Source organism: Calonectris borealis, chromosome 3 (genome assembly GCF_964195595.1).
Source record: "Calonectris borealis chromosome 3, bCalBor7.hap1.2, whole genome shotgun sequence".
NCBI classification, from domain to species: Eukaryota; Metazoa; Chordata; class Aves; order Procellariiformes; family Procellariidae; genus Calonectris; species Calonectris borealis.
In genome coordinates this window covers 128539216-128559655 of record NC_134314.1, presented here as the reverse complement: position 1 = coordinate 128559655, position 20440 = coordinate 128539216, and the positions used below count along the sequence as shown (strand labels likewise).

The 20440-nt window shown below is 42.4% G+C and overlaps 1 protein-coding gene across 9 annotated transcripts in view; it reads right to left on the bottom strand.

Annotated features, from left to right (window-relative positions):
- RALGAPA2 (Ral GTPase activating protein catalytic subunit alpha 2) overlaps positions 1-20440 on the bottom strand; it is a 135695-nt gene that overhangs the window by 14558 nt on the left and 100697 nt on the right. For all 9 annotated transcript variants that reach the window (XR_012673287.1, XR_012673288.1, XM_075147889.1 and 6 more), the window contains one exon: positions 1971-2092. Coding sequence is in view for 7 of the 9 variants with exons in the window: in XM_075147889.1 (XP_075003990.1) it covers positions 1971-2092 (122 nt within the window). In the remaining 2 variants the exon portion in view is untranslated. The remainder of the gene's footprint in view (positions 1-1970; positions 2093-20440) is intronic.

The following is a 20440-nucleotide window of genomic DNA, read 5'->3' as shown; positions in this document are numbered from 1 at the left end:
CTGACGCCAGAAGTCATGACCGGCCTCCAGTTTCTTTGTGAGCGTGAAATAAATTCTGACGTTCGGAAGTCCGAAAATCAGGACCTGACTGGCAGGTTTTACTCTTAAAAAAAAATAAAATCGTGGAATCATAAAAACGCATTCAGGTACTAATGATTTAAGAGTGTTCTGAAAAACTTAAGTAGATATTAGGAAACATTTTAAATATTTTTGGCATACAAAAATGTATCACAGACTTTAGAAAGTATGACTACGGTATTATCAAATGAATCTGTCCTTGCTTGTCGAACTAAATTTGAATATAATAAGATCACTGTGTGCTGTAAGAAGAACGTGAAAACTAAATACAATTATGCATAGAGCAAAACATTTAAAATATAGCAATATATCTACATTTTTATTTGCTGATACGTCAACCGATAAATGATTCAAAGTGCTAACAACACTGGGCATGAAATCTGCATTTCTATTGAAACGGATAATTTTTTTTGTCTCAGACTTTTGGCAGAATGTATAAAAGAATTTAATTCACAGCTGTTCTACTTTTTAATGTAGAAAACATTAATCAAAGCTTTAAGTTATAAGCTTTTCTAATGTTGTTTAGTATTCCAGTTCAACAAAGATCAATAGAGGCCATCCCTGTGTTTCTTGACGCCTCTCCAGGAAGCAGAGGCGCGATTATGTAAATAGCACCGGTTCCCCTTTACTTCTGCCAGCTTGCTTATCTCCAAAGCCTTCTGCCTGCTGCTACTGGCGACCAATGCAAGGACATGCGTATACCTCTTATCTCCTCACAAAGCTCTGAAAGCGCGAGGATTGGAGCCAGTAACGTTAAACAATGATGCACGGCTGATTTTATTTGTAAGTGATTTATTTTAGTAAATTTAATTTCTTCCTTCAATTTCTCAGTTTAGATGGAAGATATTTGCTAACAAGTCAGGCTAAAGAGAAATAGAGCAGATGTCCTGCAACATTTATATAGGTTTGAAATAATCCATTAAACAATCCAAAAGAGTAGCAGGGAATAATTAGGAAGTGCCAGTTTCACCCTATGAGTGTAAAAAAGGGATTAAGGAATCTTTCTTAAAGAGTCCAACACACGGTGACCACATACTTTTTGGAGGCTGGAAAAACAGATCTTGAGGGTACTAGAAATCTGCATTTCAGAGTCAAAGCTTCCTTTCGGGAGAAGTTTAGTTTAACTCAGTTAAAACAGCAAAGTAGCGGTTCATATCTTACTGACTGCATGCTAACTTAAAATCTCGATAGGGCACATAAGGAATAAATTCACGGAGTTCAGCACTACATTTTCAAGTTTCAGTAGGGCTGATGAGTGATGATCAGCATTAGTGTGTGTGTATACACATATACACATGCACGCACGCACATACATCCATACATATATCGAAAAAAAATCAAACAGGTTCCAGGCCAGGTGTTGGAAGGAAGCCTGAAATTTGCTCATCTGTATTTAAGGGAAATGTTAGCATACTGCACGCTGCTATGATTTTCTAACAGAACACCGTTCTTACATTTCTTTTGCATTAATCCCTGACCCTGGTATCTCAGCAGCATAATCCCCATTTAGCATTAGTAGCAACGGCTTCTACTGTGAGGAACTATTTTTCGATAAGTAAGCGCCGATTCAGGCATAGCTTTTGAACAACACATTCCCAGCTTAGCAAGAAACCCACACTCCTGAATGAACCAGAGCACATTACTGAGAGAAAGTTCATTAACCTTGCTAGATTCGGGGGTTAACAGGATAGCTGAAGAAAGGAGCAGAGTGAATAGCTCTGATGCAAAACAAATTAAAATGAATGTCATCATTCCTTTTGATATTCATTAGTTGATTCAGAGGAAGAATGGTCGTCTTAAATTTGCAAGCATTTATCTACAAAAAACAGGTGTACATCTGCTGCTCAAGTGCTTCTTAGTGCTAAAGAGAAGAATAACGTGCAGAGACTCACCAGTTCCACCGAGGGAGTAGCTGGGAGAGGGAGAAAAGACCTGAGCGGCAAAATCCTCAAATGTCATTACTTCTTTATGGTTCTGGATTATTGCTTCGAGATACAGAGCTCTTTCTTCATAACTGCGATGACCACGTTAAGGAAATGTGTGTGCAGAATTAAATGCTGTTACACAACATCCATGAACATCAGCACTTCAGATCCACAGCAACACTAACCAGGCTGTACAGGGGCATGGAAAAGGGGGACCAAAATTGCCCAATACTGCTTAACGGTTCTGAACGTGAGCAATGAGAAGTGAATACACTTAATGGCTTGAAATTAAGGGTAATACCTTTCAGCTTCATGAAGGAAAAGCAGTGACTCAGTAGATCCGACAGATTGCTAAAGTTACCGAGGGCAGAAACAACCCTGCCAGACTGCAGGCTTTTTTAAACCAAACCCCAACTTTAAGAGACAAGCTGTGGCATTACGGAAAGTTGCCGGTACACAATATTCCTATTACAATGACCCTGTCAGACTAGAAAAACAATTAGATCGGAGAAACAAGCTACAGGACAGAGGAGAACTCTCCCCCCGCTCTCCCATATTTATTTGATCACTGTACTTCTTAAAAGAAATTAACTATAATAAACACAGTTCCTGAAAGCGTGACATTTATATTTAAGCAGGTGTTAGAAAGTGTAATCTTACGTATCCTAAATAAATGATGCAGATTGGAAAAAAACACCCCACAACTTGCATGCATTATAGTCCGCATAATGCAGACGACAAAGCAATCTAAAATCAAGACTATTGCCTTTTAATTAAAACTCGGCAACCTGGAACACACAGCATTCAAATGTGTAATCAAAAACCAGTCACCAATAAAACTTACAAGCGTAACAAGCTGAAGCAACTTTCCAGCTGTCTTAATAGGACCCCTGCTTGCGGCAGCTTTTCACAGCGGAGAAAGCAAATCTTTTCCTTTTGTGTGCAGCTTCTGTTTTCTCAGAAGGTGAATCATACACTTCCAATAACAGGATAACGTCTGAAACAAATCTACAATGGGCTGAAGAACCTCACGTATGACTTTATGAATTAATGCTCGCAGGAGCCAGTATGACATCTCATTCTCCGTTTCCTCATTTAAAACAAAAGTTTTCAGATCCTCATTGTGTTTCTGTTACGGTGAAATGCATTCTAACTCTGCAAGACTGTTACGCGGCAGCAAAGGCCAATTTAAATTTAGAAATTAGGAGCAGCGAGAATAACACCACTGACAACATAATGCAGGTGAGGGTATTTAAAATTGAAAAGCATTACTAATTAATATTGAAGTGCCATTTGTGACTTTCATTACGTTAACAAAACCACTCTGAAACAGTATTTAAAAAAAAAAAAAAATCAGAGTAAAGCGTTACTTAAAAACAGGACACGATGGTCTAGTGTTCTACCTCAGGGGGAATAAGCAAAGCACGCCGTAATTGTATGCAAGTTCCCATAGGCATGGTGCTAAAAAAGAAAAAAGGAAAAAGAAAAAAAAAGAATTTTGCTTTTAATGCTAGCAGAGGACGATTGATATGTGATAAATCGTCTTATAAACTTCCCGTGGAAGCCTGAAGAAAGAAAATCAATACATAGCATTTCAGAGTTTGCACCTGCTGACAGCGTTATTTGCTTAGTTTTTCTCTCTCTTTTCCCTAAGCCCAGGAGAACGCATTCCTGATAGCGCAAGCATTAGCCCGCCTGCGTTTGGGGCTGCCTCCCTATTATGGGCTGAACTCCTGATGACTCTTGTTAATGAATAGGCTGCCAAACTTCCTAGGAGAGGAGGCACACGCCTGGGCCCTATTCTAAAGGGACTGACGGATGCCATTCACTTCTCATTATGAAGACGCTTATTCTGCGGCGCGCTCGGCTGTTGCCAGGGCTGTGCGGAGCGCGCGGCCGGGCGAGCGTCGGCCCCGCTAACAGCGGGACGCGGGGGCTGCACGGCCGTCTGGCGAACAGCCCCTCCGACACGGAGCTGGCACGTGCTGGCGCAGCGGGAACAGACCCAGGCGTGACAAATTACTGAAAGGGCTCGGCTAAACTCGCGGCTGACGACCACCTGAGCCTGCGGACCGGCCATCAGCGCTCGATTCATTGCGCAGCCTTTTAGGCTGCGGTCTGCTTGTGGGCCCGCTTGAAACAAGGCAGGGAGACTATAAAGGCTTTTCATGCTATGCCTAATAATATCCTGCTGTTTAATGAAAGACCTTGCACATCTAACACATAAGCATACAATGCGCAGAACAACTGCTAACACACCAGAAGTTTGTACCGATTTTGCTAAATATTGCACGGAAAAAGAGAGTGAGGAGATTTTGACTAGGTTAGCTTTACATCTCGTAAAATCCTTATTTATGAGATGGAAGATGCCCCTAGCCACACAAAAGACTGGGGAAAAACCACTCAGCCAAACAGCTGGGCAGCTACAGGAGAGGCATCTGAAAAATAACATACCGAGCCGAGTTTAAGCCAAGGTCCAGAGAGCTCTGCAGATCGATCGGCAGCTTTAGAGGCGTACGGGGAAGATCCCAATTCAGTGCCGCTCTTGCAGATTAAAAAGCTGAAAGCAGTAGGTGCAGATACCACCGACTCGAGGAGGAAGACCGCTCCACTTCACCACCACCCTTCTCAGCTCAGCGCACCCCTTACGTCTCTCCCAGGCTCCCCTAAGCACGGCTACCAGGAGCACCAGACAGCACAGTGGCTCCTGCCGCACGGGCAGCCCGCGAGATGCTCGTACTGATTTTCACTTACAGCCTCATCTAAAAGCATTAAGTCACTGCAGGAAAATTAAACTAAACTCTCTGCTATCTCTATTTTAATACATACACATATTAGGGAAAACAGTTTAGATTCATTAAAAAAAAAGTCAACTGAAGTTTTACTGAAGTTTAGAAATTTTAATGGAGGCATTAGAAACATGATGAACAAGCTGTAAAGAACCCTCTGAAAAATACCTCCAGCCTGTAAACATAGGTCAAGAAAGCAGCATGACACCACGAATACCATCTGATCTCTCACACAAAATCTTTGTTCTGTAACTTATTCAAGTTGTGCTTCTTGTATACAAACAAACCCACCATTTTGCTACTTGATTGTCTTGTTGTCAGAATCTTCCGTAGGCATGGCTACGTTAGTCATCTGCCAGATACCTGAGATTCCCAAGTAATGTATTTTGAGGATCCGAGAGAACATAACATACCCGAAGAATAATAGTATGAGATAGATGGGGGGGCAGAGTAGAAGACTCAGCGTTTCAAGACCGTTTGTACAGGAGCAGTCTGAAACAGGAATTTTCAACTGCAGCCTCGAGAAGCTTCATATCTATCACCACGTAAGAACGCTTTCATCCAGATAATCACTGGTGCAATACTTGATCTGTCAAAACTGCAGCCCTTGTAAACGTGCTGTGCCTTCATCCTTAAGAACCAGTGGTGCGGTTTTGCCTACTTACACACGTTAGAACGTTAAGCGGAATCTTTTTAATATGAAATTTGTGTCAGCTCTCTCCCGTGAGCTGTCAGCATAGCTTATCTGACACAAAGATGCCCACGAATGCTAAGCCTCGTTGCATTATTTAGATCAAGCCGATATGCGCGGAGTGCCATATAAACTACTACTTTTTAAAAAATGCAACACACGCATCAGCAAACTCCCATTCCCAGCTCATTGCTATGCTCTGGGTTGAGCAGGGCCAGGAGAAAGCTTGAAGTGCCTGGCCGGCTTTTCCGCAGAAGCCTCACAGCTAGATTGCTGAAGTGAAGCATGCAAATCATTTTCTGAAGACGGCCTGGCTGCAGAGAGGATGGGTTATGATCTTGAACCCTACGCTGGTGAAGAAGCTGGACAGCTGGCTGCCCTGATTAACTAAGCCCCCATTTATCTGAAGGTTTTGGGCGTCCCCTGAGATCTTCAGATAAATGGAGTTACACTAGACATTCAAAGGAGCTGATCAAAAGCAGCCTCTTTTAATATGTATGGCAATTTGACCCACCTCTTCAACGACTGCATTATTTTACATTTCGCTTCTACCAACGCAAAACTCCAGAGCAAAATGTTTTCAATGGGCATAAACATTTTTATTTATTTCATAAATTAAATGCTGCAGACAGCCATGACAAGGTGTGAATTATTGACCGTGAATATAACTGTGGGAGAGCAGGAATTTAGCTCCAATTTGAATACAGCAATCAAATCTCAGTATTTGAATATTATGAGCTTTTATAACTGTTTTATCAGTTTATCAATTATTTTAATAATTAACCATACAACGTAAGCTGTTTGGAAAAAACACTAAAATGCTAAGATTAACTATTTGCAATAAACCATGTCATCTTATTGCAAGCAGTAGGATGATCTGTGACGTTCTGTGGTGAAACACATGCAGGACCTCCTTCCACATGGAGAATCCAAAAAAAGACAAAAGGTAGAATTTCTTGAGAATTCACCAGAGACGCAGGTACAAGCCAGTGCACGGCTCTGACCTACAAGCATCAGTTCCACATTTAACCTCTACAACGTAGAGCCAGTTTCTGACACACGGTTTAAAACGTAAAGACTTCGAAAAACCTTTAAAGTCCACATCATCCGGGTTCTGCAGGTGAACTGAGCCATCCTGGAGTCAAGATCTGTCCAACATTTCCCTCTGTGCACATACACACAACATTAAACCACAAAAAACTATGTATTTAGAAACAGGGGGATTATAGAAGACGATTATTCAAACAGATCCTGAAAATTTAGAACTTTCGCTTATTAACCTTAACTCTGTGCCGACCTCAAGCAAAAATATCACTTACCCATCACTGCTGATGGTAATGGCCAGCAATTCCTTCTCCACACTTTTTTTAGAAAATAAAAACATTTTGGCAACATTTATGTACTCTCACCAATATATGGAAACAACCGCGTATTTTGTTGACACAGCACTCTTTTCATGCAAATAAAAGACAAAATTATTTGTGGATTTGCGAACAGGCAAGGAGAGAATTGACTGGCTACTCGCCACGGCTCGTTGGTTGCAGCGTGCCAATGGCAAGGGGCTCTAGTCCTGGGACTGGAACCCAACTGCTCGGGTCCATGGAGAGCACACACTAAAAAGACTGTTCCTCCGGCTCCAGAGGGACTGCCAAGCAAGTTAATGCGGACTATTGGCATGAACCTATTGCAATTCCCATCTGTGATGTGAATCCCACCCTGAGAAGGGCTTTCGGGGCATCTGGCCAGTGGAGAAGCTGAAAGTATAGAGGTAGACAGCTCTTTCCAGCCCATCAGACATCAAGGCTGTCTACATGTCCACATGCCAATTCCTTCTTCCACCCAACTAGGGAGATTGAAGAAAGAGAAAATCTTTGAACTTATTGTTCCATGAAAGAAAGCACATTTCCCAAATCGACGCTAGAGCTTTCCAGCCTCACCGGTGCTTACACAGGTGATCACACAGGCAGTGTGTGGACAAGAGAAGGAAAACCTGTTTTGCAAATAGTTGATTCCTTGGGCAGGCTTGACAGACTCTAAGGCAGAGGAAATACAGGGCTGTGGTGAACTTTTGTTTTACTGATTGCCCTTTCAAGATTTCAGTACCACAGAACTACTGATAAGTCATTTCTGACCATTACACATATTTCAGTATCCTCCTGATTTGTAACATAAGAACCAAAGATGGTTCCACAAAAAGGGTTTGCTCCTGACACCATGGTAGCAGTTTTAAAAACAAACAAGAACATAAATGTTTGGGACTTACCAAAGTAGAATAAAGTAGGGTCTATAAAATTGAGATTAACATAAATGTATTGGTAGATGACCTTTATGCACCTAATTGTCCTCCTTAAGCTCTGAACAGGAGGGAGTTACTATGCTTTTAAAATGCTGGGATAGGCAATTGCAGTGTGAAACTCAATATGCTTGATTGGGCTTGCCATCATTTATGGTCTAGTGACCGTCACTACTGCATAAATTTAACTGAAAACTTTTGGGGGAATTTTAGTAACCTATATCCTTCATTGAACAGGTGCAATTACACTATACCTGTCAACAACTGCAGATTTATGTGCTTTTTTTAAACCAAAGCATCTGAGACGAAAACTTTTCAGCGTGATGCATGTCTTAAATTGGTCAATGTAACATGCAAGACATTATTGGACGAGGCTGACTCTGTATAACTGTCCGACTCGAACCAACGTTTTGCGCGAGGGGCGCGAGGCCGGCTGCCTTGCCCCGTGGCCAGCCCCCAGGAAGGCCATCTGTCTGCGGTGCAGCCGGGGGAGGCAGAGCGGGGCCGGCTAGTGCCAGGGCTGCTGTTCCTCCTCCTTATCCACAACGGGCAGATGATCCTCTGCTGCCAAAACCAAGAGCTCAGCCTCTCGGCAGCATGATTTTCCTCTGCTCTGCCACCCCTCAGTGCGGAATTGCACAGACAGGCAGCCCTCTCTTACTACTGCGCGGGGGGGGATTGGAGGGGGGATTTCCAGTCACGGGGGATGGTTGTACAAGAGACGTGACTCTTACTGAAACCAACAGGTACAGAGAGGTTTTCAAATGGATTTCTCATCTATGGAGCGTTTGCCCAGTGCCTCAGCACCGTGTCTGGAGCTCTGCCACCTCCCTCCCCCAGCGGGGCCTGGGTCTTTGCATAGGCTTACAAAAGAATCTCGGTCCTGACTGATGGAGATGGGGCTTCAGACACCACCGTAACACAGAGTAAAAAATAACCCGTAATTGCTTCAAGTAACATGGCAGACTGCTACAGCATTTTCCAACACGCACCATGCAGTACATTTGTTTCCTCACAGACGGTCACCATTAATTGCTTTGAAGAGGAAAGTGAAACAAAACAACAAGGAAAACATGTTTCACATGGTTTCCAGCCATCTCTGTGGAAATCAAGTAACTAGCAGCAAAATCATACTGAAGGTGCCCCGAGGCAAAGAGCTCCGGCTCATGCTCCTCTGTGCAGAGCCCCGCTCTGGCGCTTGCTCTTGGCTCCGTTGCTTGTTAGGTAGCACGTTGCCCAAGGTGTGCCGCGAACCACCAGTCTGGCAGAAGCACTCGCCTGCCGCTCTGGGATATCAAGAATATGTGGCACATTAGTCATGCCAAGTGCTTCAGGGAAGAATTTTGCATTTATTATGAATAAGGCAGAAAACAAGCTTTCATCTTAATTTACTACTCCTCCTCCTTGCGGGAAGCCCCTGGGAGCAGATACACTGTACCATTACAGACCGATCATTTCGTAAGTAGGAGTGAAGGAACAATGGGTTACTTTACTGATACGATACAATTCTGTACTTTAACGGCACTCATGTTTATCTCTATCTGAAGCTGTTTTTTATTCTAACGCAGAGTACTTGTAATGATCTCCTATCAGGTATTCCTGTTTGTACAGATATCTGCTCTGTTGGAAAAAAAAAAGTTAGAATTGCACCTCATCTCCTTTATTAGCTTTGTTCTCATTGAAGTCGTTCCTAATACAACAGAAACGAAACACTACAGCAGCGCACAAACCAGTGGCAAAACTACCAAACGTACATGTGCCTAGAAAAATGGCATCGTACATTTTGCATTGTACAGTCAGCCCTCTGCATATCCAAGGTCCATTCAGCAGCCGTACTCCATGCTTCACCGTACTGATAAGGCTTTGATTAAAATATTTCAATTGATTAAAATGATGACATAATTGCCTATTATCAGTTAGTGCAGCAGAAGCCCTCCCTGGTAAATCATTCCGCAGGGCACACAGAGATTTAACCACCAAGAAGCTATTTCTGAAAGAGTTCTGTATTGCAAAACTATCGTGACTTCGGTTATACAAGTTTTCGGCCAGCAAATTAGTGGGCCATGATTCCCCCATTATATATTTTCTCTAGAAGTATCCATATAGTTCTCTATCCAATCCTAAGAGAGACCCTAAAGGGACAGAAGCTGCTCAGGTCTAATTCAAAGTCACCTTCCCAGCGCCCCAGAGCAGAGAGATGTAGGGGTCCTCCCTCCTGAGGGCGGTGGGGTGAGTTATCTTCTGGCCGTCTCTGCCAGCAAAGTACTCATTCACCCAGGGAAATAACCTGGAGACTGCAAAATTAAAGATGGGTGGGAGAGGCTCCGAGAGCGGAGCGTCCAGAAGATCTGCTGGTCTCCCCGAGGCAGCGCAGGCTGCAGGAAGAGACAGACCTTCAGAAGAACCTCACTAAGAGCAGAGCCTGGCCACGTCTCGCCTTTGCCTATGCACTGAGCGGGAGCTTATGAAAGGGAGCTGCCGCCATGCAGAGCCTTCGCCGTACAGGTCTAGAAGGAAAGCTGCCCGATGACTGCAGAAGAAAAATCGCTCGGTCGTATTTTCAGAGAGATCATTATAACACCGAAGCTGTCCCATTTTATCAGTGTATGTACAGCTGCCGATGCTCATGTTCTGCAATTATCTGGCTTGTTCCACAAACGGGGTGATCATCAAGGGATAAATAACTGGAGGAAAGGTCACATGTTACCGAGCAATGCTTCCCCTGTGCTTTGTTGCAGTCTTAATTTTATTCAAACACTAACAAAATGCACCTATTTCAGTAATTCCACTAATGAGCTGTTACTTTTGGACATCTTAGGAAAAGGGCAAAGGTACAAAGGTTCAATTATTTGTCATTTACTTATGCCTTCCCGTTCCTTCAAATTGGCTGCTTGAACACACAGGGATAATATACTATCCTTGGTCTACTATTGTTAGCCACATACCAGTGATACTATCCCCTTTTACTTTTATTATCCTCTTTGTTACAGCATGTGTGTTACAGGGAAGGGGAGGCTTCTTTTGAAAGATTGAGTATTTTTCCCCTAAAACAGTATTCTAATAATTTTTTGTTTGTGAACAGCAGCAGTAGGATTTTCAGAACCGTTAAAAGTCACCCACACCACCCTTTGGGAGGGATGGTAAAACTCCTGACAGCTTTTATCAGGCAAATCTTGAGACCTTTTGAAAACCTCAACCCTGTAATAACAGCAATAAAGACCGACTAATACAAAGCCAGATGCAAGACTGAATCGATGTCCTTCCCCAACACGCAATCACTTCAGAGGTATCATTCAAGTGGTTGCAGAAACGACGGCTTATGAAGACAGATGCTATACTGCATTAAAAGCCCCCCCAAAATTTTGTGGAGAAAAAAACCAGGCCTGTTTGCGTTGGGTGGTCGGCATTTGTAATTCTCATTCTTCAGAGAAAAAAGTGACCAAGTGCCTGAGCCTTAGGAGAAGAGACTGCTTAGGAGATGGCAGTGCTGTTTTGGAGCTACAGACCCGAAAGCCACAAACCATTACTAGGGGGTTTATATACATTGTGCATCTGCCTTCTGCTTAATGTGGGTGCTCTCTCGGAGCCTGCAGATTGCACTGTGTATGTCAGGTTAAGGAGAAAATTGTTAACGCACTAATTTTTGCAGCACGTGTGGACCAAATATTTAATTAAAGTCAAACCTGGTGCGTGCTATCGCACAATATAGCTTATCTGAATGTGCAACATAAAGACATTGTCCACCAGTGTTTGTGATTAATTCACCACTTACAGATGGCCAAGCCACGTGGGTATTATTCAGAGTATTCCAAGTGCGAGACCCTCACTAGTAGGTTAGAAGACCTAATGGAAACTAAAGGACCATAACATGCTAAGTCAGAAATAAATACGTTATATCCAAATAAACTAAATATGCTGAGGAATGCTCTGGCACTTCATCTATTTTGTATGAAGCACTTTGCATCCATCCTTTTTTTTTTTTTTTAGTTTCCAAAGCAGGATAGCTATCTCCAAACATTTTATACTTAAGAGGAGAGAAAACTGTACAGACGGGGAGTATTATTACCTTCATTTTACAGAGGACATAGGTACAGAGAGACTGAAAAATGTATTTACAAGTTACATAGGATGATTTTGTGGTTAAGGAACTAGAGAATAACTCGGGTCTCAATTTTTTTTTTCCTTAACAGATTTCCTGTCTCTCCTGTTTTAATAATTTTTAAAAATGTAAATGATATATTTTTGAAACACCTCCTCTAAACTGATATGTTTTAGAAACATAAAAGTGACTTTAATTAGGATTTTTTTTATGAATAGGAATTCTGTAGTTTTAAATTCTTAAGTAGAACTCATTTCATTTTTGCAAAGCTAGAAATTCTCTCCCTCTCATAAGATAAAGCATCCATTTTTGGTAGCAGTAGCAGACTGCAAAATATCCAAACCTTTGGTTAGTCTTGGACTTCAGCATCTTTAGCTTTGGGCCATATGCATGTATTAACTGGGGAATCAAGTTCGGGGGAGAAGCAGAAACAGTTTTTGTGGTAGCTTATTGTTTGCATTTGACAGCTGTTGGAAACTGCTTACATGCTGGAAATATTAATAGTCTTGATGGAGATAAGTGAGGCAGGCAGGCAGGAATTAGACGAGCTGTTTATCACATGGCTCTCCTATAAGGCTGCAACTTCCTCTGGACAAGTCAGATAATACGATTTGGTCCTAAAACACGCGCAGCAGATAGTGGAATGTTTACTTGGAGCCGTAACCAGAAAATAAAGGCAGCAGCATGGTTAAGTAAGTGAAAGCCTTGTGCCTTCTCCTTAAATGCTGGGCTGTTCCTGGAGGTTTACGCAGCCGCAGCAATTATTTTTCGAGTCTACACAGGAGAGAAAGAGAGGATCTTTCCTCTTTCCTATGGACCTCGTTTCAGTGAGTTATGCCTCTGCACCTCATGATTAGATTGCTGTAGTGTCCTATACGTGTACCTTTACCCTCAGGGCACTCAGAAATAAAGCGGATACTGAATGCAGCTGTCTGCTTATTAAGCAAGAACCCATGTTGGGAGCACAGCTAGCCACTCGGCCAGGATCTGCACTGCCCCCCCATGAAGAAATTCCAGGTGGAGCTCAGAGGGATCCTGCGAACCTCCAAATCCCGATGCGATAGAGCCCAGGCAGCTGGGGGACCTCCTCACAGGGATGCTCTGCAGCCAGCGCAGCCTGTGCCGAGCACAGCCCGGGCTGCAATTCTCTCACCATAAATGCAAAGGAGCTGCTAGCGGGGGGGATGCTCAGCTAGCTAGACCAGATCTTCCCATCTTTTACTGTCTTTTAGGAAAGGCGCGGACTTGCCTGCAAGGTCTTTAAGTTTATTTTACTAATGATATCAGTTGACAAAATGCTGTTGGTAGTCACTTATATCTTAAAATTTTATAATAAAAAAAATGATAGCCCATAAGAGCCTAAGAAAGAGGCTTATAAAAGTTTTTGAAAATGTGTTGTTATACTTTGGTCATTGCACATATGAAAATACACAAACACACAAATACATACACATAGACTTAAGGCACATATGTCTCTATTTAAACACATGCATATGTACACCCTTCTCAGTATATTTTAACGTTACTACACTTATTGCCATCACGTTCTCCAAATGCAAGCATATTCACCTGAAGTCGGAAACATCATCAAACCGGTACACTACCTCTTAAAAATTCAAATGCCACATCAGCTCCGCTCCTCAGCCCACTCTCTTACATAGTGCACCTCGAGAAAGGGTACAGGTCACTGCCTTTCCACAGACACTGTATTTTCAGGCTCCACCACAGCAGTATCAAAGTGAACACACAGCTAAGAATCTCCCAGAATAATGGCATACTCAAAACCATTCAAAAACTGAATGTACCAGCAATAACCTAAGTCATTCTCAGCTCTGAAAATTAAACAACCAGAGGCAGGGGAAGAGGGAGATAATGACAGGTTCATAATTCAAAATTCTTGAGAACTGTTCATCAGACTTACAAGACAATTAAGTAACTTGCAAGATAATTTTGCTACAGTAAATCAGAAGTCAACTTTTGTCTCAACATTACATTTAAATGATAAGGGAAAGCAAGCAGAAATTATCAAAATACTTCCCTGCATATTCACTTCAGAAATCTGGACGCTTTGGAAGTTTAAAAAGGGATAATCACTGACAGCTTGAAGACGACAAGCAGTGCAAGGGCAGGAAAACACTTGCAAAATAGCTGACATAACTGAAGAGAGGAATCTGGCTCCCCCAGCTATGCACCAACACATCACTGGAGGTAGAGCACACCAACCCTTGCGGGCAGCCGGGCGGCAGAGGGGGTGCCCACGGGCGGGGGGTGCTGAGGACAGCTCCCGCGCCGTGCCACCCCACCCAAACCGCACCCCGCTCCCCCCCGAGCCCTGCCAGACCATGCAAAACGAGAGGATGTCTTCAAGCAATCTTGATCCAAAGCACCTTTCAAAAGCACAGAACCTTTCCCCGTAAACGGGCTGGCCTTTTCTCCGAAGAAGCACCGAAACTGCCTTACCTGGGAAACGCCTGCACTACTGACTGCGGTTTTGTGAAACCCCGATGCTCCTTGCAGCGAAACCAATGCACGCCTGGGCGTGATTAATGTATAACACACTCTTGCCACGACGCTCTAAGTTGCTTACTAATTTACCGGATAGCTAAACATGCAGCCCTGCAGAACGGCGAGATGAGATGATGATAAAATTACCTAGAAAATCTGTGTTAAACAGGGAAGAATCCACACTTAATTGTGTATTTGCGTATGTAACTTTTAGGGGCAGGGAGGATCGTCTGGCAATTGCAGTCTCATAAATCAGCTGAGATTATATTAATCTACAAATTTGCTGGTAAAAGTCTGTGCTTCAAGTTTCTGAGCAAGATGCTACAAGTGTTATTTAAATGGTGCATATACGCCAAGGACAAGTCAAGAGACTGTTGTTATCTACATGAACACAAACAAAAGGAAATGCCTTTCTTGATTTTAAATAAATTGAAAAAAATCTGTAATTCAGTTAGTTTTGAATCCATCTTTTTGCTCACAATGAGAGTTGCAAGCTGTCTGCTAAACTGACCTGCATCACACATACATCTTGTTGATGGGAGAATCTATGCCTTACATGAAGGAGTAAGAGGTACCGTAAGCCTGATGAGAGGTAATGAATGAACTACTCCATTGCTTATAAGAATATAATAATCAGTGTATCACTTGCACAAATGTATTTGATTTCTTGATATTCAATAGTGATGTTTCCAGCTCTTCAAAATGAAACGTTTTACAAATGTAAATCCTTGGAAAGCTTAATTTCTGTGAAAATACAAGTTTTTACAAACTGTGAAGCAGTTATAAATATTTACAAATATTTGTTATTTATTTTTGAAAGAGGATATACCATAAAGGATCTTAACGCATAGTCTAGAAAAAAAAAAATTGAAATACCTTTAATCATGCATGATTCCTGCCCCCTGGAACGAGTGCAATGACACTGATGCCTGAGAGCGCACGCTGTCCCACAGCCAAAGGGCTTTGTGTGCGAGTGAGACCGGCCACACCGAGTTGCTGATGAGCAGCACACGGACACACGGGATTCCTGGAATTTACTGGTATGGGATTTCGCCTCCCATTGCGTATACAAAGGTCACCTTTGTGCCCTGGATATAACCTATGGACTAGCGATCTCTCCTTCAAATTCTCACTCTTTGGTTCAGGGAAAATCTTTTCAGATGAATTTATAATCACATTTTTTCACCTCCTAAAGGTTAATAAACCATCACTGTCAGTTTGATAAGAGCATAAGGACCAGGCAGCTACAACCAGAACAAAACATAATTACACGAAATAATTTTGCCCCTTCTAGTTTATTACAGATCTTTTCATTATTTCTGGGACTAACACTAAATGGCTCAGTTTCAGGTCTATTATACTTGATAATTTACATTCATTACTATCAGGGATAGGTAACCGTGGAGCTTATTATCACATCCATTACGAGTGACACCATTTGCAAGATGTTCAACACTAAATGTACTTGTTGCTGCAGTGATACAGGCTGGGAAATTGCTCTACATTAGAGGATAGGAAGGAAGAACAAATTAGAAAAAGACCACCAAGAAATCAGTGGGGATGTCCCAGCTTTAAATTTAAAAAAAAAAAAAAAAAAAGAGGTTTCAAATTATAATCTGACATATTCATAACTGTTGTAGGTATTCCAAAGCAGAGCAGACCCAGGGACTGAGCAAGGGATCTCCTGAGCACGGGGCTCCGAGTAATAGACACAACACATGGAAAAACATCTTCTCAGGTCTGATTTTGTGAAGCGTGAGGCCACAAGAGCTTTGTGGGGGCTTAATTTCAAGCCAAGACTTCCGCGCTGCCCCCTTTTTGTTCCGTACGAGCCCCCGTAACTGCCGCTCTACCTGAGCCCAGCGGGGAGCCCCGGGAGCGGGGTCTCTGGCTGGCAGCCGCCCCCGCTCCCCGCCCCAGCCGCCCGGTGCAATCATGCTGTTTATTCCTCTGCGACAATCAGGCAGGCACAGCACAACACCTGGTCCTCCGGTCCGGGGCCCTCCTTGGCAGCTGACTGTGAAATCTCCCTGCCAGGTGGTTGCACTTCAATTACATTAGCTAGGCATTGTAGGGTTAACAAGTATCCAGAGGAAATCTTTTATTCATATAACACAGTATGCCTTTTGTTGATCTTTGAATAATGTTGCTTAAAATCCATTAAATTAAAATACTCTTTCAAGCACACAGCCTGCAACAGGTACAGCAGTACGTACCCACCACTGTCTGCTCAGGCAGCACCGCCATGGGCACACAGCCGTTTCAGGAAAATTTGATCCCCAAAAGCAGATGATTAAGTCAGCATTTAAAATAACATTTTTTTCCCTGGAAGTGACCTCTCAGTAGGGGGAATGGATTCTCCTTTCATTGCATAGCTCAGCCAGTATGCATGCTGTGATGTCTCTCCGTTTCCCCAAAGGAGTAAATTAAAATTCTGGTGCATGTTTATGAAATCTGTTTTTTTTACTTATAAAGTGGGGGTGGGGGGTGATAGGGGAGGGGAAGAAGCAAAACTGAAAATGTAAGCGACTCCTTCACAAAAAGGCAAGTTAATGCAATAGTTTCATTGCTGCTAACTTCTCCTTTAATGTTCTACTGTTTCTAACAAAATTTTCCCATAGGTTTTAAGTAACTCAAGTTGGCCATAAGGTCTTATCATCACATTTAATTATGGGCAAGAGGCGAGTTAATGACTGAGCTGTATGATATACTATTTAAAGAACCAAGCTCTAAATTCAAGCACAAGAGCAATTATGGTGAAAATGGAGAGAGAGTACGAGGGAGGACGCCGAAGGGCCGTTTGGCTGGCTATGCAGCCCTAGCTGACAGTCACTGTTTTAATGCCTAGGACTAGTCAGTTCTAAACTAACTTTAAAAAAATGTGAGAATAAGACACGACCAGAAAACAGACTATTGTATACAGGTAATATAACGCACAGAGGAACAAGAACAGAAGTGCTGAAAACTGCCCCAAGACAGTACAAAAGAAAAACTACTTCTGCATATAGGAAGAAAGTAGATTATAGAAACAGTGCAAAGGGCTTTGAAAAACCAGCGAGGTGGGCAGAAAGAACAGATGAAGTGCCACTGGAGTCCTTTCCACATCAGGGCACTTAGCTTGTGTTTTCAAGCGTACTGCAGCACTAGAGACAGGCTGGAACTGGGCTGTGGAAGCTGCACGTCACAGGGGAAAGAGGTGCAATGACCCGTCCCCATGGTGAAGACCCCCTCAGATGCTCAGAAGATTGGGGTCCCACAAATACACCAGGGACCCCGCCAGTGAGCGATTCTGCTGCACAAGCAATGGGGCATTGGCAAAGGCTTTACACTCCTGCCCATCACCAAGGTGTCTGGGTTATGGAGTACGCACTTCCACCGCGATGAGATTATGGCTGATTCACAGAATGGCAGCACTTTGTTAAAACGGAAAATTAATCTGATTTGAGAAGGCAAAGAAGTGAGCTAGTGCTGCCGTAGAGAAAGCTATGCTGTGGAGTGGAAATCCTACACAAGAGTCAGAAGTACCTTCTGCTCACACTCCCTGTGAGCCAACGCCAGGCAGGGGAGGTGGATGACAACTGGTGACAACTGTGCAGCTCTGGTCCCCTTCTCCAAGGCTATCAAAAAAACCGCGTAAGAGCCCCCAGTGAAAGAGCAGAGCTGTTCTGCTCTGCACAGCCCTTTCCATCTGCTTCCCGCCAGACCTTTTTGACACATCTCATTCTCCAGACAGCACAGAAACGCTCCTTTGTGTACTGTGTTGAAGATGACCACAAATCACCTCACGGGCTGACCCTTCCCCAGCACGTGCCTTGAAGCACCATCTCCAGCTTTACAGATTGGAAGAACGATCCTAACAAAACGTGTGTGCCAAGGAGCTAAATACCTGGTGCACGGGCCTCTGCGGGATGCCCAGGAGTCGGGCTGTTCAACCGGCTTCAGGACACGAAAGGTGTCCAGGCTGCACAGCCCTCATCACAGAAACAGACTGAGCAAAACCCCGGGAAGTTTTCTTCTTGTTCTTGGCTTCCACTGAAATGCATCGTTTTCTTAGCGCTAACACTATTCTTGAAGACAGTGCCCTTTAAGTTAAATTTCTGAAGGTCTTTGAAGTCCTTAACGCTGAGTCATTTCAGATATAAAAGGAGATCATGGGGATCCCAAAGAGAAAGGGGGAGAGCAGAAGATGAATTTTAAATGAAGCAAAGTTGGTGGAAGCAAACAGAGAAGAAGAATATATAGGGACAGTGACCTAGGGAAGAATCTACACAGCAGTAATGCTGCGTGCTGCTGCCATCGCACCTCACTAGAAAATATTTCAAGTGCAGGCTCATGTAAGGTTTTTCTTTATTCAAGTTTTCTTCCAATTTTTATGAAGCTTAAGTTTATCAATGAAATACCTCTCCAGCTATAAGCTTTCTGAACTATCATCTTTTAATTAAAATTTAATTTTTAATTAAAATAAGAAACAATATGAGAAACCGTTTTGAACATGTCCTACTTTACTGTTTAATTTGCAACTTACCGTTTTTATAATTACAGCTTTTTGAAAGCTATAGTTTTCTGCTGCTTGAGAAACACAGCAGGCAAATTTCCTGAATTTTGAGCAGAAAGCTGTCCAGCATACTAGATGACGCTTTCCTACAATAGCCATCACCAGAGGCCAGTTTACGGTTATTTAACTTACTCTCTCAAAACTGGACCACCACATTTCACCCAATTTTAAAAAGGAGGGTTTTATCACTCAATTGTCAACACCGAAATAACTCCTGCGCAGTTACACACTAACACTGTCCATATTTATTTTCACAAGGAATTCAGTGAACTATTTCTTCAGAGTCAATAACAAAAGGAGAATCGGTGTCTTTGGCAAAAGTAAGAGTAGCTATAAACAGCCCTTCTCCATGCAAATTTGTTACTACGACTGTGTCACGACCTACATCAGTCCCCTGCTATGTGAGCTGCGAGCTGGCCCACTGAGCAGCCTGCAAAATTTCATCCATTTGCTGGAAAATATCCACTGCAACACAAGATGAGGCCATCCAAATAATTTCACTTGCTAATTAACTTTGGAAATACATTACAGCCTTGTCTTCAAGAGTGATTTTAACAGACTACAGTGCTTATTGCACCGCCAAGCTTGCTTTCTGTTTTAAAACAGAATTATATGACTTGGTATAAGAGCAGTAACACTGACACACGTAAGTGGATTATTTGAAATTAAATATTTGGCTTTTTTGCAACATCTATTTTCAATAAATGCCTCGGCTTTGCCGTGGTATTTATCTGTGCAGGCACACTGTTATCTGATCCCAGTGTATAATGCCATTGATATTACTGCATATTTATATTATGCTACCTTGAGTAAGGTTGGGCTACCAGGGTATTAGAATCTGCCTATATGAAGCAGATACTGTTCTGCAGCTCAAAACAATGACCAGCACTTCTGAATGAAAAGAGAGAAAGTGAACATTAGCACATCAAAGGCCCCTTTCTGAAAGAAGAAAAATTGCATGATGCACACTTTAATCTTTCTGACAATCTATGCATGGATTGAACTGAGTTCTATTTTTCACACAAATGTGAATGCTTGATATAAGGACATCTTTACCAACAGCAAAAAGAACAGAGAAAGATGTGCTAGCGCAGCCTTTGAACTTTTAAAATATGGATTAACATGCAATAATATTTAACAACTGATAGAATTACATCCTTCTTATCTCTCTTAATAAACCCAAATAACGTAAAACACATTTTACAGGCAACATACAGAAAAACCGCGACAAATATTTTAATCTTAAAATAAAAAAAAAGTAAGAAATTAGTAGTAAATAAAATACAGGCAATATTAAAATCTTCATGTAAATATCTATTATTTAAAATCGGTTACCCATCATAGAACAGCCTTAAGTGTAATTCACTTAATTAGCACTTCTATTTAGCTAACTAAGGGTGGAATGAGACTGCGCTTATAGGTTTAAAAGAAAATATTGCTAAAATATGTGTACAACATATATTACACTAATCATGCTCATTCTGCTGTAGCAGAGAGATTTCTGC